The sequence below is a fragment of the Lepisosteus oculatus genome, chromosome 13, assembly GCF_040954835.1.
Source record: "Lepisosteus oculatus isolate fLepOcu1 chromosome 13, fLepOcu1.hap2, whole genome shotgun sequence".
NCBI lineage: Eukaryota > Metazoa > Chordata > Actinopteri > Semionotiformes > Lepisosteidae > Lepisosteus > Lepisosteus oculatus.
In genome coordinates, this window is record NC_090708.1 from 29,492,463 (window position 1) to 29,508,991 (window position 16,529).

General features: G+C 36.2%; 1 protein-coding gene across 2 annotated transcripts; it reads left to right on the plus strand.

The window, feature by feature from the left end:
* The first annotated feature begins 4,676 nt into the window (after window positions 1-4,676).
* LOC102698729 (uncharacterized) lies at window positions 4,677-11,530 on the plus strand. Of its 2 annotated transcripts, none has more exons than XM_069197626.1 (6): window positions 4,677-4,764; window positions 5,118-5,471; window positions 6,205-6,555; window positions 7,199-7,324; window positions 8,335-8,399; window positions 11,067-11,530. In XM_069197626.1, exons 1-6 carry the CDS (start codon window positions 4,722-4,724, stop codon window positions 11,190-11,192), a joined length of 1,065 nt encoding a protein of 354 aa, XP_069053727.1. In that variant the 5' UTR covers window positions 4,677-4,721; the 3' UTR covers window positions 11,193-11,530. The 2 variants fall into 2 exon arrangements, with proteins under 2 accessions (XP_069053727.1, XP_015195133.2); XM_015339647.2 differs by having other exon boundaries at window positions 7,220-7,324.
* Window positions 11,531-16,529: the final 4,999 nt, after the last annotated feature.

Consider the following 16,529-nt stretch of genomic DNA (forward strand, 5'->3'; position numbering starts at 1 on the left):
TCATAGCCACATGACTGGACACTTTCATCCACTGAATCTTGACTTGGTCCCTGTAATTGGTCCCCTTCAGGCAGGTAGCAGGGAACGTCACAGTCATGCACATATCACTGCAGGAGAGGGATAAGGCCTGGGAGGCCTCACTGTCAGGAAGAAATACTGCCACTGGTGCTTCACAGATGTTGCAGCCCCAGTAGGAGGCCATTAGGATCATCCAGATCTTTAGCCAGTCACAATGTTAGTGACAAGAAGAGGCCTCATTGTCCCTCTCAGTAGATAGATAGTGCTGTACTTCCTCACATGCAATTCTATAACACCTTATGTGAGGAGAGTTGAGAGGCCTTTAAATAAGGGAGAGAACACAGGGCTAGAGATGGATTAGAGCTTAAAGGTATTGGAGATGTAGACTTTATTTTTAAACCTAAAAATACAAAATAAAGAAACACTAATGACTTTTTGTCTAAAGCACCTGCAAACTCTATGGCAAACATTTTTATTATAATAATAATTATAGAAAATATCACAAATATACATTTTTTATTCTTTTTATTTTGAAGAAGTGTGGGACAGATCTGGTTGACAATTTCAACATTTGATTGGTGTTTGTATATTTAGAGGTACAGTATAATATCATAATATATTATATAATATATTATTGGCAATAATTTAATTATATTTTAGAGTAAATTGAAAAGGGCAACAATAGACATTCCAAGTTACTGAAAATATTTTCCACTAACATTTCCCATTTTTTAAATTATTTTGGTGAAAGATGGGCTGTTTATGATACTGAACAATCTTCACTTTGTGATTTTAAGTCAGCCCTTTAACACACGTCTGAAAGTCGAGTCCCAGCCCTGCATCTTCACATGCCTCTGGACACTGGGGTTGTTCTTACACACTATGGGTGTTGTTATCACAAATTAATTTTCAATTATCTTATTAGCCTCTGTGGTACTTAAATCCAAGCTGAAAACCTGCTGAGCACTCTGTCATTGGGTTTTCTCTTGAGGGTCCAATTCCCTTCACTGTGCTTTGCTATCTGCTTTTCTTGCTTTTTGCCTGGACTAGCTTGCTATGTACTGATCTCTTTCTTTGTCTCCCAAACAAGTTCCCAGATTCTCCGTTGCAGATTTGCTTCAAGACTATCCAACTATGAACCTCATCAGTCTCCATTTTTTGGATGCTCCTTAGAATTCTGTAGTATAATCTCCCTCTCCTGCTCTGTTTATCTCCACCACTGCCACAGCTTGCTGTGTACCAGCCTATGTGTGGATTCAAGTGCATACCTGAAAATTATCATTCAGTACACTCCCAGAGTGCTGACTTATTACATGCCCAACTTGACACCATTTACTTTTCTCTGCACTGTTTTCTATGTCCAACAGAGACGTTCAATACCTTCAGGTAGTCTTCACTCCACTTGAATTTTGTTCATAGTTTGTAATGTTGTAAACTAAAATAGAAATACATTTATTTGAAACGAAAAATATTTGTGTATGTGTAATTGATTTACTCAAATTATTGTGCAATAACAAAGTGGAACATATTCTGGACATATTTTACATAAAAAAGTATTGATTTGATAACTTCACAATCCTTTGCTATTTCACTCTAAATTGACCCCAGGAAAACATCTAATTTCCTTGAATTAAATCCATATGTGTGGAGCTCAATTGGTTGACATAATTTCAGAAGAAATATACCTTTCTATATAACGTCCATCATTTGACAGTGCATGTTGCAGAAGAAAATTCACCATAATGACCAAGGAGCTACAGTAAGTGTACAAGTCCATGAAAATGAGCACAGCTGTTCAACCATGAAATGCCATGAAACATGGTGGCAGCAACATCATTTTAATAACAAGAAGGTGAATGCCATTAAATGGCCCAGCCAAAGCCTGGACTTGAATTCCATTGATAATCTGTGGAAGGACTGTGGAAGATTCTGACTCACCAAAACTCCACATCCATCTTGACAGTGCTTGAGTAAATCTGCATGGAAGAATGAACAGAAAATACCAAATCCAGATATGCAATACCAACACAGAAATATCAAAGAAGATCAAAGCTGTAATTGTTACAAAAGATGACTACAAAATACTGATTTAAGGGGTGAGTGCACAGCAGTGAATAAAATATATCTGATATTTAATTTTCATAAAACAAAATTGTTACCCAATAAAACATGCACCATTTAATTGTTGCATATATAGTGTGTTTTAAGAAAAAAAGCACTTCAATTAATTCAAAATTCTTGTCATAACCCAGCAATGTTTGCAATTTAACCATGAGGGGAAGATGGAAGAATACCTTCTGAAGACATAAAACAGTACAATAGTATTCATACAATACTACAATAGTAACTTGTCTAAGACAACTTCTGCAAGCTTGTGATTTAATTTCTTACGTTTGTACTAATTCATTGTACAAAATGAACCATCGAGATGTGGGGAAAGTTCACTTGTTAATTTGGGTAACAAAATAGGATGGATCATTAACAAACAAGAAACATAACTATCATTACATATTAATCACGTTGTATAACTTATATACATACATTAATATCTAGTTATACTGTGTTGAAAAGAAAGCTGTGTTTTAGAAGAAAGCCTGTATGTTTGTTTTAAAAAAACGTTTGTAGTTGTTTGTAACAGGGCAGCCAGAAGTGGAATATACAAACAGGGATGAGGCACCAGAGGGCAGCATTGAGACACTGCAAAGACAGCCGATTTCTATGTTCTTACGTGTTAATTAAGAAGTTGGCTTCACTTGCAGGAAACTAAATCCCAATAAATAGACCAGGGGAATAGACAGAGATTGTTTACTAAGTCCTTCACAGTCCTCTTGACAGTGATAACCTTGATATCAAGGTGAGATTATCTGTAGTAATTTAAAAGGTTTAAAACAAAAACAGAGACTTTGGAATTTGCATACTGTAGTTTTAGAACATGTGGTTGTACACCAGTTGTACACATGGTACAACTGCAGGCAGGCTCACATGGTAATGATTTATTTGAAACAATTCAGCTTGATTTTCACTCTAATCACGGCACTGACACTGTTCTTGTCATGCTCTTTAATAATTCGTTTGACTCAGTGGCTATACATATTCTTACGCTCCTTGATCTCAGAGTGGCTTTTGATAAACTACATCATTCAGTGTTGCCCAATGACTGCAAACATTCTTTTCTATCAATCTTGTCTTTAACTGGTTCTGCTCTTGTTATACTGGAAGGCAGTATTTTATTTCTCTTGGTACTCATAAATTGTGGTGTGCCTCAGGATTCAGTCTTGGACCAATTGCTTTTTTTATATGCTTCCTCAGTCAGATAATATACAAACATTGTTAAGCAGTTGATACTAAGATACAGTATGTTAAAACCTCTTCCTCTTCTGATCTTACCTCTCTGTCACTTGTCTCTTGTTTGAATGACATCAAACTTTGGTTGACATAAAAATTCTCTGAAGTAAACATACTGTACATTTTACCATTGATTAACACATTTCAGCCGGAAAATAATGGTGTATGGATTTCCCATTCACATACCAGCCATAGTCAGAAATCTGTGAGTCTTACTTGATCCTCTTCTGTTTTTGAGCACCAAGTGGAAAATTTGATTATGAAGTCTTTTTTACATCTCTGAAATATTGTCCACATTAGGCAATTTTTATCAATGTCCGATTCTGTGTGTCTTATTCATGTTTTTAAACATCAAGGCTTGATTTCTGCAACTCTTTACTCGACATTCTCCCTAACACGTTTCTCAGTTATTTGCAATATGTCCAAAACTCTGCAGCTAGATTTAACTCACACCAGATCGTCAGTGCAAGCAGCATAATACCCCTGCAAATCAGGTTCTACATCGGTTATCCAAATAAGTTGTCATGTATTCAATATAATATTATTGTTATTCATGGTTTACCCTCCCTTTCCTAGGCTCCATTCAAATTTAAAACTAAAACCCAGACTTTTGGTGAAATTGCATTTATTGTCGCTGCTCCTTTGTTGTTATATGCCTTTCCTCCCACTGTATGAAAGACACATTTTTGAATTTTTACTAGGCTTTATGTCTTATTGCCCTTCATTCCATATGTATGAATCTGTATGTTCTTGTTTAATTGTTTTTCTTTTACTTTTTTTCTTTATCACTATGTGCAGTGTCCTTGGGTTTCAAAAGGCGCTTTATAAATTATTAAAATTGAAAGAAATAGGCTTACCTTAAGTTGCAGCCTTGATCTTTTCCATGTCAACCCAGTGGTAAGACAAGAAGAATAGTGAAGTGGCCTAAATAGGATCGACCATCAAGATTATATTCCACTGCTACTTACCTAATTAAGTGGGAGTTAGGCGTGCATACATACAGTGTAGAAAACAAGGTCAGGTAGGTTAATAATAATAGGATTGATCCATCTTGTGCTTGAACCCTAATATAAAAAGGATGGCTTGATGGACAGGTATCCCCTAGTACACTACCATCTGAGGGAGATCTGTTGCAGATGTAGTCTTCTCTTTTTACTGAGATATTTTGTTGTCAAAGGGAGCTTAGCATCTGATTTCCTTATAGAGTTTTACTGAGTTCAAAACAGCCAATCAGATGTGAGTGTCATCTTCCCACATCCTCTTTAAGACTCTGTGTCCAACAGAAGTCCTTCAATCCAGATACTATAGGTCAACAGAGAAGCTGCCTTGAGCTCCTATGAGACAATAAAATCAATAGTATGATCAGTCTGTATATTACCCTTATGTTCTTCTGTGAAGTAGGTGAGTCTAAATCTACGATTTACTTTAAATAGTACTTAGCTCTAAACAAACACTTTATTATGTTCACCATTTAATCTTGTGTAAATCTTCTTGCTTTCAAAGAACGTGAATGTATTTCAGCCAATGTGATCTTGTACAGTATATCTTGTGAAAATATTTACCCAACAGAGATATTTGTTAGACTCATTTTTGCAATTTAAAAATGTTGTATAGTTTAAAGAAGTGCTCCACATATTATTTCTATTGTGGTTATTGTGCCTATTTTATTGTAATATTTGGAAAATACCACAACACTTTGCTTTTAATTCTTGCCATGGATTAAACACAGTCCCGATTGTTTTCTTTATTTACAGATATTTCTCAAGCAAATATGGTCTTTCAGCCCCATCGTACAGCATTAGTGCAGCTTGGAGACAAAGTCACTATGGAGTGCTATTTCAACACTGGCATAGTAGCTCAGATGTTTTGGTTCAAGAAACCCATTGGAGAGTCACCTATATGCATGGCTACATCTACATCTAATCTCGAGGGGATAATCTCTTACGGAGAGTTTAAAAATAATGAAAGAGTAAAGGTGACAAAGGATAAAGGAAGATTTACTCTCATTTTCATCAGCACTGAATCAGCAGATATGGCTACATACTTCTGTGCAGCTTACCACCATAATTACATGAGCTTTGGGAATGGGACCCTACTGATTCCCAAGGGTAAACTACAATGTTAATGTACTGATATTTGTGTATTTTAACCTTTCCATCTTCTAACTTCCACATCCATGTCTTATATGCTGTATTACCACACATGCATAGAAGAATAATGTAGAAAAAGTATTTTGTAAAACTATTTGTGTTGGTTTGTTTTGAATATAAATTTGATTTTTTTTAACATAAAAAGAAATGTAGGAATTTTCTTATAAAAGAAATGAATATTGTGTCAGTCAAGGTTCACCAGGTGCAGTAGAGATTTACACCTGCCAGCTCCCTATTTGTAATTTTTACATTTTCCACTGAATTCATCTTATGTTGTTGAAACAAATCGATAAACATCAAAAAACGCTTCACTGGCATTTGCACTCATTGATTGTACTGATGTTAAATATGATTTTAAAACATTCTTTAAAGAGAAATTAACCATCTCAAGTTTTATTTTCAGATTTGTGGCAAAAATATATCTGTACTGTATGTGAAAAAAATTAACTAAGGTAGTGTTAAAAGAACATCTTAGAGTTTGTTTTGTTTTAACTTTGTTTTAAAACTTTAACTATATACAATTTGAAATCAGGATGAAAGACAAAAAGCTGTTCATAGTTGGCAGCCACTGTAGTAATTGTACTTCATGTGTTATAGGTAATTGCAATCTTGGTTTAGTGTAACCGTCCACTTAATGTCTGTACTGGTGATAAATACATTTATTTATTTTAATTCATGTATATTTTTGTAGGGTTAGAGACAATGAACAGGAGTGTTGTGCAGCAGCCTATGTCTGTCCAGGCCAAGCTAGGAGATGATGTAACTCTGCAGTGTACAATACAAACAGAGACCTGTGCAGGAGAGCACAGTGTTTATTGGTTCAGACATGGATCAGGAGAATCCCTTCCAGGAATTATTTACACTCATGTAGACAGGAGTGATCAATGTGAGAGGAACTTTGAGGCTGGGAGTCCTATACAGAGCTGTGTCTATAACCTCCCCAAGGGGGATCTTAACCACTCTGATGCAGGGACTTACTACTGTGCTGTGGCCATATGTGGGGAGATCTTGTTTGGGAATGGGACACTGCTGGAGATTACAGGTAAATTACTTTCTAATCTATTACTGTACTGTGTAATGAATACTGTTTATTATGGGCATGCTAAATACTCAGGTTATTCTTAAAAGTACAGTTATTTGTTATTGTTAGTTAAAGTAGGCATCCGAAGAAGGCTCCACAGCTATAATGTTGTGATTGTTTTCTTCTCTTTTCAGAATGCACTAAACCTTTACTTGTTCCTTATTTGTTACTATTTGTTATTTGTCACTATCAATGCTTTTAGCCATCAGGTATCTTTTCTTGAGTTGCATAAATATCTAAATAAATAAACTATCACTTATTCTTAATGTACATACAGTATAAATATAAATGCCTATATATTTTCTTAATAGATGCAAACGTTTAAGTCATTGTTTCGTTTTTTTAATTTGTGCAGATTTTGAAATCATCTAGTGTTATTTATATACATTTAAAGCTTCTGAACTGTGTAAAATTTTTCAACATTTAGAAAACATTTACTTAAATTATGCTATATACTAAACACCATCTGAATTCATATGGAGCACTGTTACAATTTATAGATTATATATGTATTACATTATCCAAGACAAAAAGTCAAACATAAAATATTCAACAAGTTTATGATTTAAAATTCAATAATAGCATATCTAATCTATTAGAACAGCTCTATATTTATACATTGCAGATAAAAGTAATCTTGATACTGCTATCCTGGCCCTGGGAGTAACAAACACTGTGTGCGTGATTGTGATTGCTGTCCTTGTGTGGACCAGAAATATACACTGTGTAGGTGAGTTGTGTGTGTACTGTATTTCACTACCAGCAGACATCTTCAAGTGAAGGAGATAATTAACAGGTAATTCTAAACATTTAAAATTGTATATATATATATATTCTGTGGTGCAGTAATAAACATTGCTGGTTTACAGTACTGGGATCTGGAGCTTGCATGTTCTCCACCAACTCGTGCAGGTTTCCTCCAGGTGTACTGGTGTCCTCCAATGGTCTAAAGAAATACACCACTATCAAGTTAATTGGCTTGGAAAATTTGATCTGGTGTGTCTGTGTGTGCCCTGTGATCAACCAGAGCTTCGTCCACAGCATACCCTGTCTTGAGCCCATTCCTCTCTGTAACCTTGAATTGGAATCAGTCAAAAAAATGGATGGAAATATTATGAAAAACTAAATTCTAAAGTGTAAAGTAATAATCTTAAATAGTTTTAAAAACAGATTCAATTTTGGAAATTAAAATAAAAATCTTCCTTGGATGCAGAACACAACTTAATATATATAAATGTTAATTTTAATCCTTTATCTTTAACTTTACTCACTGGAAAGTGAGATAATACCACAGTTCACCAAGAACATTTTTCAATAATACATAGTACACTGAAAGCATTATAGTACTTTTAAATGCACACGTAGGATGGGCAATTAATGTTTTGTTATAAAATGGACTCAAATAGATATTTAAAATATGGACTGTTAATAAAATAAATACTTTAATAAAATAAATGTTTTAATAAAAAATATAAAATCTAAACAATTTTATTTATGTAACATTTGACTTATTTAATCAACTTTTATTTCTTCTTTTGATTCAAAGTCATGGAGTTGAATAATACATTTGTTTCTCTTCTAACCATCAGTCCTTAAATATCAATACATTTACAATGATATAATTTGAATGTATATTGGAATTGCATAAGGAAGAATTAGTGGAATTACTATTAACAAAGAGGAATTATTAACACTGATTTACACACAGAAACACTGAAATTTGTTCTCTCTGTTCTCTAGCTTGCTCCTCAGAAAATTCACAAATCTGCCACAGTAATGAAACCAATAACTCTACAAACAATCAGGTAATGTATCATTCTTCAACTTTGAATGTGAATTATGTTCCATTGTGATCTCTTATGCTGTTATCAAAAGAAAACTAAAACCAGAAATAAATATAATTTAATGAAAGTGTAGATTTAATGCAGATAGCAGAATTAAGAACATTATTATAATAGGAACAGGTAACGGGCTTATTCCATGCTGAAAAGAAATGAAAGGAAACACAATGTTACAGTCGTGGAGCCTTCTTCGGGTGTGAGAAAGACAGGGTAGACGGCAAAGATTAAATTGCACAGGAAAACAAAAGCTGGAAAAGTGGAGGAGGAAGGAGAGGGGAGAGGCAGAGAGACCATTCTGGAAGTGCAAAATGAAGAGGGGTGGAGAAAGGTGCGAAGTCAAAACCTGCACAAGAATAGAGAAGATTATATAAACATAAGTCGGTCATTGAGAGAAGGGGGAAGGTGTGAACCTAGTTTCAGGATGAGTTTCTTTTCTGTTGTCTTTCTGCTGTTGAGAAACACATCTTTGAGAACAGAGACAGAGAGATCAGTATGATCATGGCTGTCTGAGGTGAAATGCAAAACTATGGGCTTGAAAAAATCTTTAATTTTCACATGTTCTCTGAAGTGGTCTCCTAGTCTCCTTCCGGTTTCCCCAGCATAAATAGCTGGGCAATTTTTTGCAAGAGATGCAGTAAATGAGGTTTGGAAATATAGGATATCATCTGGGTGAGGAACCCTGAATGATCGTGTTGTTAGATATGTATGCAGGTGATACAGTGAGTTCTGTTGCAGGGGAAAATGCCTATAGGGGATGATTGCCGAGTGCAGTTGAATATATTGCTGTGCCTGTGATTCTATTTTAAAACTAAAGCATTTATAAGAAAAATATTTTAATGTAACAGCAAATACTTAAAAAATTAAGAAGCTTAATGTTTCAGAAATGTCCTGATTGTTACACAAGAGAGTGAAACTTGACACATACGAAGAAGACTCCACAACTGAAATGTTGTGTTTCTTTTCTTCTCTTTTCAGCATGGAATAAACCTTCACTTGCTCTTTATTATTTATTATTTACTGTTTTGTAATGTGAAGTACTGTCTACATTGTGTGGATTTATCTGTTGTACTATATTGTCTGTTGTACTGTGCATGCACTGATAGAACAGCACAAATAAGAATCCCATTGTACATGTGCTGTGGCAAATAAGTTCAGTGTCCTGAATGATCTTGTGTTCAAGTGTGCTGAGCTTGTTGCAGAGAAGACTGCTACTGCATATTCTGAATGGCTCCATCTGTATTCCCATGTGAAATGCAAGGATACCATAAGAAAATATCTAAATAAGAACAGTACACAAAATAAATCTGTGATTTTGGTTTTACAAACTTAAAAATTTAACTTATACTGAGTGTTATATATGATTAAAGCTTGTTTTATATCTCAGGACACTGGCAACCTTTTGTTTTTAGAAGAACATTTTAGAACATTTCGCTTGTATTATCTCATCAAATTATTAATTTTCCGACCAAAGAAATGCTATTGGATGGAATTTTTATAGCAGAAAAAAATACTGTATATTCTGTTATGGAATACTGATCTGTTACTGAACTATTTCTATTTTGTCAATGACTTAAGAAACACCTGTCCGGCGGATAATGAAGTTCTGAAACAGACATTTGCCTGTTGAGCCTCTATGTACATATACTTTTTCACATTAGGCCTTTTCCTTTCATTAGTGTCAGACAACTCTTGCATCCATCATCGCTATCCATACATTTAATTTCATGTTTTTGTACCACTCCCATGCTTCATGCCCACCTCCTAATCTCCTTTCGAGCTTGGTCGGATGTGGCAATCAGATTAGCATTCACCTCTTCCAAGTCGGGACAGGAGTCATATTTCTTGCCATCTTGAGCAAGCAGCTGTTCAACCTCAAACTCTCCACGGACACAACTAGCTCTATGCACCTGCCATGATGTTTGCTAATAGTTTTAAACAAATACATTTTTATGGAAAAATGTTACTACTAGGTATTGTCAGATCCTCTCTTCTGATAAAGTTGAGATCGTACTGCCATTGAATAAATCCAGAGTCCTAAATACTAGAGACCTAAAAAAAACAAGAATTCTGTCCCTGTAATCCAAATACACAACAACAACTTAAATAGGTGAAAATAAAGAAATCAATTTATAAGGTTAATGTTATCATCCAGAACTAAATGTCCCAAAATATACAGTAGGTGCCCACAACTTCCAATTTCCCTGTTCTACATCACATCACTAACATGTGAACTAACAGCAAGTTAGAGCTAATAACAGTTGACTGTTTATTCTTTAATTTGACAGTCCAATTGATTTACTGTGTAATTAAATAACCAGAGTAGATCATTAGAAACATCATGTGACCCTCTGTATCTTGCCCAGCAATTTCTTGCAAACAGCCAAAGAACTCCAGGAATAACTATTTTTCTAAGCATCCTGAATATTCCAGTCTTTAAGGGAAATGTACTGTAGAAGTAACTGTGAAAAATCTAAACTGTGCTACCCCCAAGTCATAACAGAATTCTAACTGTACATTAATATGCTGACTTTCTTAAAATTTTTGCTTAATTTTTTTTTTCTTTTCAAACTTTAGAAATGTTTCACTCTTGCTAATAATTTACAATGTACTGTATTGGCATTTCTTTTTCAGAATCTAGATATGGATATGATGAATTATGCAGCCCTGAAGTTTTCTCACAACAAAACCAGGAGGAAGATTAGTGAGATGGACACACAGGTTGTGTATGCTGATGTGAGACATCAACAAATGAACTGAATCAACACACTTGATCAAAAAATCAAGACCCTTGCCTACAAAAACTATAATTTAATGGAATATCAGATGGCTGTTGGAAATAAAAAACAGTGTTCTTTCAAATAAGAATAAGAGTAATTATTTAACTTGTACATCAAGTTGTGAGAGTCCTGATTATTATGTTTTTCAAAGTCAAATGACAGTTAAAAATAATTTAATGTCACTTATTATGTGCTTTGCTATGTTTTACTTTTAAATATACAATACTGTATGCAAAGCAAAATGTCATTTTCCTTTAAACTGTAGTCGCATTAGTAATTTAGATGGACATACAAAAAATAATGAAATAAAACAATAAAATAAAGTTATTACGAAGAGTTGTTTAGTTTCTGTGTGTGCATATTATACTTGCAGAAATAGTAATATTGTGCAACATTTTCATAATGCATCAGAAAAATTCTTATGAACACTAAAGGTGTCTCTCTATATACAGTATGTTTTTCTTTCAATGCTAGAATTCAGTTCTTAGTATAGCAGTTCTTAGTATAGAAGAGGGAGAGGTTAAAAGAGATGAATTAGATGTCAGTCAGTCATCACTGGCAGCCAGTGATGGGAAAAAGTGGGATAGTGGGGGAATAGAGACATTGTTTAGTTAATAAGTAAAATAATTATTTATAACCCCCAACTTGTAATTGCCTTTTCCAGAATATACCCAAGCAGTTGGTATGATTACAGGCAAGTGAATTGTTCTTTGTTCTCTGGTTCTTTGTTCTCTTTGATGAGTGGAGTAAAAATGGGTTATACTAATGTTATAATAATTATATTATTAATGACAACCATTATTATAATATCATAATAATGGGCACCATTAGTTAAACCAGTATTTATTACAATGACAAGACACAGACTTCACTACGCACAACAAAACATACAACACACTAGTAACTCTATGTATGGTATTAACAAACAAGGCGTTTCAGAGTCTTAACATTCTGGTCACCCAGAAAACCCCAAACAGCTACTAAGCAAGTGCTATAAGGAGGCAGCCCCTCCATCGCACTTGGGCGTGAGGCTAACTACCCCATCCTGTAAAAAGTAACAGTTGCGAAACTGACCGGATCCTAGGAATCGACCAAAGCATGGAAAAGGATTTGATCTTTGGATTGTGACCTTGAATGTTCTTAGTCTATATAGAGCGGGGGCTCTTAGGAGCTTAGTAAATGAGCTAGACAAGTACAATGTAGGAATAGCGGCACTACAGGAGATTAGATGGAGAGGTACCGATATAATGCAATGCAAAGACTATGCTTTTCTATAGCGGTAGTAAGACCCAAATGCTTGGTACTGGCTTTGCGGTCCGGAAAGAGTATAAGAGTGCAGTTATTGCCTATAAAGCCAGGAATGAACGCCTCTGCAAGACCTGGATGTTTAATGTAACATTGATGTACACGCATGCCCCTACTGAAGAAGCTGAAGATGAAGAAAAAGAGAGCATATGACAAAGCTCCATGTCATGACAAGATTATCCTTGGAGATATGAATAATAATAATAATAATAATAATAATAATAATAATAATAATAATAATAATAATAATAATAATAATTGCTTACACTTATATAGCACTTTTCTGGACACTCCACTCAAAGCGCTTTACAGGTAATGGGGACTCCCCTCCACCACCACCACCACCAATGTGCAGCATCCACCTGGATGATGCGACGGCAGCCATAGTGCACCAGAACGCTCACCACACAATGCCAAAGTCGGTTGGGAGCCAGTGTATAGACCCACCATAGGGAAAGAGAGCTTGCATGAAGAGACCAGTGTTAATGGATTTAGGCTCATCAGTTCTGCAATGAGCAAAATAATGACCATAAGAAGCACATTGTTCCCACATAAGTGCATCCACAAGGCGACATGGCGGTTGCCTAATAAAACTACACAGAACCAGATTGACCATGTGGCCAGTCACTTAGAAGCCCATGCTGAGCAAGTCCTTGGAGACTACCAGTGTGGGTTTCGATTTAACCGGTCAATGATGGATCATATATTCACTATCAGATGCATCTTGGAGAAGTGCTTTGAATATAACATTGATGTCCATCAACTATTCATAGATTATAAGCAAGCATATGATAGTGTTGATAGAGCATACTTGTACCAGATACTAGGGCAGCTAGCATGGAAGTTGATCAGGCTAGTAAAGATGACCATTACCAAAACAAGTGGTAAGATGAAGGTGCAGAACCAGGAATCGTGCGAGTTTCAGGTAAGACGAGGCCTTAGACAAAAAGATGTGCTCTAGTGTTTACTATTCAACTTGGTTCTAGAATCAGTGATATAGAACATCGATATCAACAGAGGAGGAACATTACTGAATAGATTGAGATAGCATTTAGCCTATGTGGATGTTGTTGATTTGTTGGGTAGGAACGTCCGAATACATAAAGAAAACTTTATTCAGTTGGAAGAAGCATCGTCAAGGGCTGGGCTGACCATCAATATGGCAAAGACCAAATACATGGAGATGACCAGGAAGGACACCATCACCAGCGACACACCGCTAAAAATCCAGGGTTATCAGTTCGAGAATGTCAGTACTTTTAAATACCTGTGTTTGCTAATATCCAAGAAAATGAAATCAGCCTGGAAATTAGAGAAAGAGTCCAGTGCAGGAAATCGATGCTACTTCAGTGTGCAGGACCTGATGAAGACCAGACTTGTCGAGAAGGGCAAAGAACGTGATACAGTATATTGGACTGTTATCTGTCCTGTGGTTAACTACATAGAGGAGACATGGGTGCTGACAAAGTGAGATGTGGAACTCCTTAATACGTGGGAGAGAAAGATCCCCCGAAAGATCTAGGGGCCAGTCCAGGAAGGAGAAGAGTGGATAATAAGAACCAACACCGAGCTCTATGAGCTGTATGAGGATCCTCTAATAACCGCAGAGGTAAGAGCAGCACGACTACACTGGCTTGGACATCTAGAGCGGACAGACGATACCTGAGGGGTACGGAAAGTCTTCTGTCAAAAGCCAGAACGAAGTCGGCTTCATGGGTGTTTCCACAAAAGATGGATGGACGATGTTAAAGAAGACCTCAGGAAATTGAGAGTGAGAAGATGGCGAAGACTGGCTCAGGACCGAGATGCGTGGAGAAGGGTGGTGAAGGTGGCTTGGGCTTTACAAGGGCAGTTGCACCATAAAGTTATGTTATGCTATTATTAATCATTAAACTATTCTACCTAAATATAATGCAACCTGCAGTTAAATCTCTCTCTCTGGACCTCGGATGCCAAAATCTAAATGGAAGCCTATATCCCTATCCATAAAAATGCACCATAAGCAGGAATGATGTTTCTAACTGAAGCATCTTTTACCCAGGAAACCCAAGTTCCCTAAAAACACAGAATAGCAAGCTGTCTCTAACAAGGTTCAAATACTTAGCTCCAATCAGGTTTGATTTGGATGATCATGAAGTAGGGGCTCTCCCCTTGTGCAAGCTTCAAGTCCCAACTACTCAGGACTCTTGTCTCTCCTCTCTTTTCTTCCCTGCCTCTTCTGTCTTCCTTTATTTTTCCTGTGCTCTTAATGCAATCTTATATTGTGTGTTTTTGTATTCATCCCTGACAATCATTAACCAACAACTTACCTAGGTATACTAAGGTAAACATTACAATTGTTTCTGCTTAAGTACAGAAACTACCCTTTTTGCCTGAATGCAAAGCACTTTGCCTGGCACAAACCAAACACAGCTCATCACCTGTGTAACACCTTGAAGAATGGCGGTGACATCATGGGATGCTCTTCTGTAGCAGAGATAGAACTGCTCAAGAACTGGTTAGATCTGCAATGCAGTACCTACAAAGCACTGCAAAGTACCTACAGAAAAGTTAAACTGGCACTAGAGTTCTAGTGTCCACAGTATAGCTTTGCTTACACAAAAATAATCTGTACTGGAGAGCTGTCAGAAGGAAACTGTTCCATTCAGGGGTAGGCAAACTCTTTTGGCCCAAGTGCCACATACAATTTTGAAACTGTATAGTAGGCCACTTCAGGCTGCTGTTACAAATAGCCTATGCTCTATATAAGTTTAAAATCCAAAATAGACTTATTAGTTCAAGGTTAATGATAACCTGAGAGAAAAAAATGCAAATTTAATAAAAAATATGTTTTTATTAACTCACAAGCCAAGTCTTCACCGACTACCTTGACCCAACGGGTAACTGTTCTGCATGATAAAGTTATTTTCTCAACTTTGGTCCTGCTCTCTGGAAAGAGAATATATGCAGTTTCTATCATACACTCCTTCAAGAGAACGGCTTTGTTTACCAATTTTAAATGCAAGCAGGTAGCTTGCTTTTGTGCTGACCTTTTGGATGGTAGGAGGCCAGAAAAATACATTTTGCTGAGCCTGTAAACTAGTGGCTAGTTTGGAAGCTCTATTAGCCCGCTCCTCACATGACAGATTGCTAGCATAGTTAGCATGTTTTGTAGAAAAATCCAGACTGAGATTGTTATCTTTGAACACTGCAACCCTTTTCTTACAAATTAAACATATAGCCTTTGTTCCAACCTCTGTGAAAAAGTATTTTGCAGTCCATTCTTTGTTAAACACTCTGCATTCGCTGACAAATTTCTGCTTCTTCAATCCGCTCATTTTGACGCAGGTTCCCTCGGAGTATGATGCACTCACTTGTTGAGAGGGTCTCTGTGAATTTCGTACACACTTTCCTTGCAGAGGATGCAATATTTTACTAAGTGGACTGGTTTGAACTGGATTGGGCACAAGGGCAACTACTGTATATAATTCTACACCATTGTATAGGGATGAGTGCTACGAACCTAAGTAAGGCGAATCAAATTTGTACTGCATTCGTGCACCATCTAGCGGCAAGAATAATGACATGTAAGAAAAAATAGCACCCAAACAAGGTGGAAAATGGCGAATATTGACTAATTTATTTCTGACCTCAAGAGATGGTTAAAACTGGCTGGCTGGCAGGATCCGGCCCGCAGGTTGTAGTTTGCCCAGGGGTGCTATAACCTCTATCACAAAAGTCAACATTTAAATTGTTCAAAACAGCCTTTATAAGCTGGAAAGTTTTTGGAGCAAGTGCTATGGACTAATGAAAAGGAAATTGACTTTAGCCACAACCATAGAAGATACATTTAGAGAAAACAAGCATTTAAAGAAAAGAACACCTTGCTGACTGTTAAGCATGGAGGTGGATCTATTATGCTTTTGGGGTTGAGTAGTATCTAGTGTTACAGGAAATACTCTGCAGCTGGAAAGAAGAATGGATTCAACTAAATGTCAACAAATCCTAGAAGGTAATGTGCCTGAATCTGTGA

Coding starts and splice junctions, on each gene's coding strand:
- LOC102698729 (XM_069197626.1), top strand. CDS start 4,722: ATGATCAGTCTGTATATTACCCTTATGTTCTTCTGTGAAGTAG. Junction 4,765..5,117: donor TATGTTCTTCTGTGAAGTAG/GTGAGTCTAAAT, acceptor CTTTATTTACAG/ATATTTCTCAAGCAAATATG. Junction 7,325..8,334: donor CAGAAATATACACTGTGTAG/GTGAGTTGTGTG, acceptor TCTGTTCTCTAG/CTTGCTCCTCAGAAAATTCA.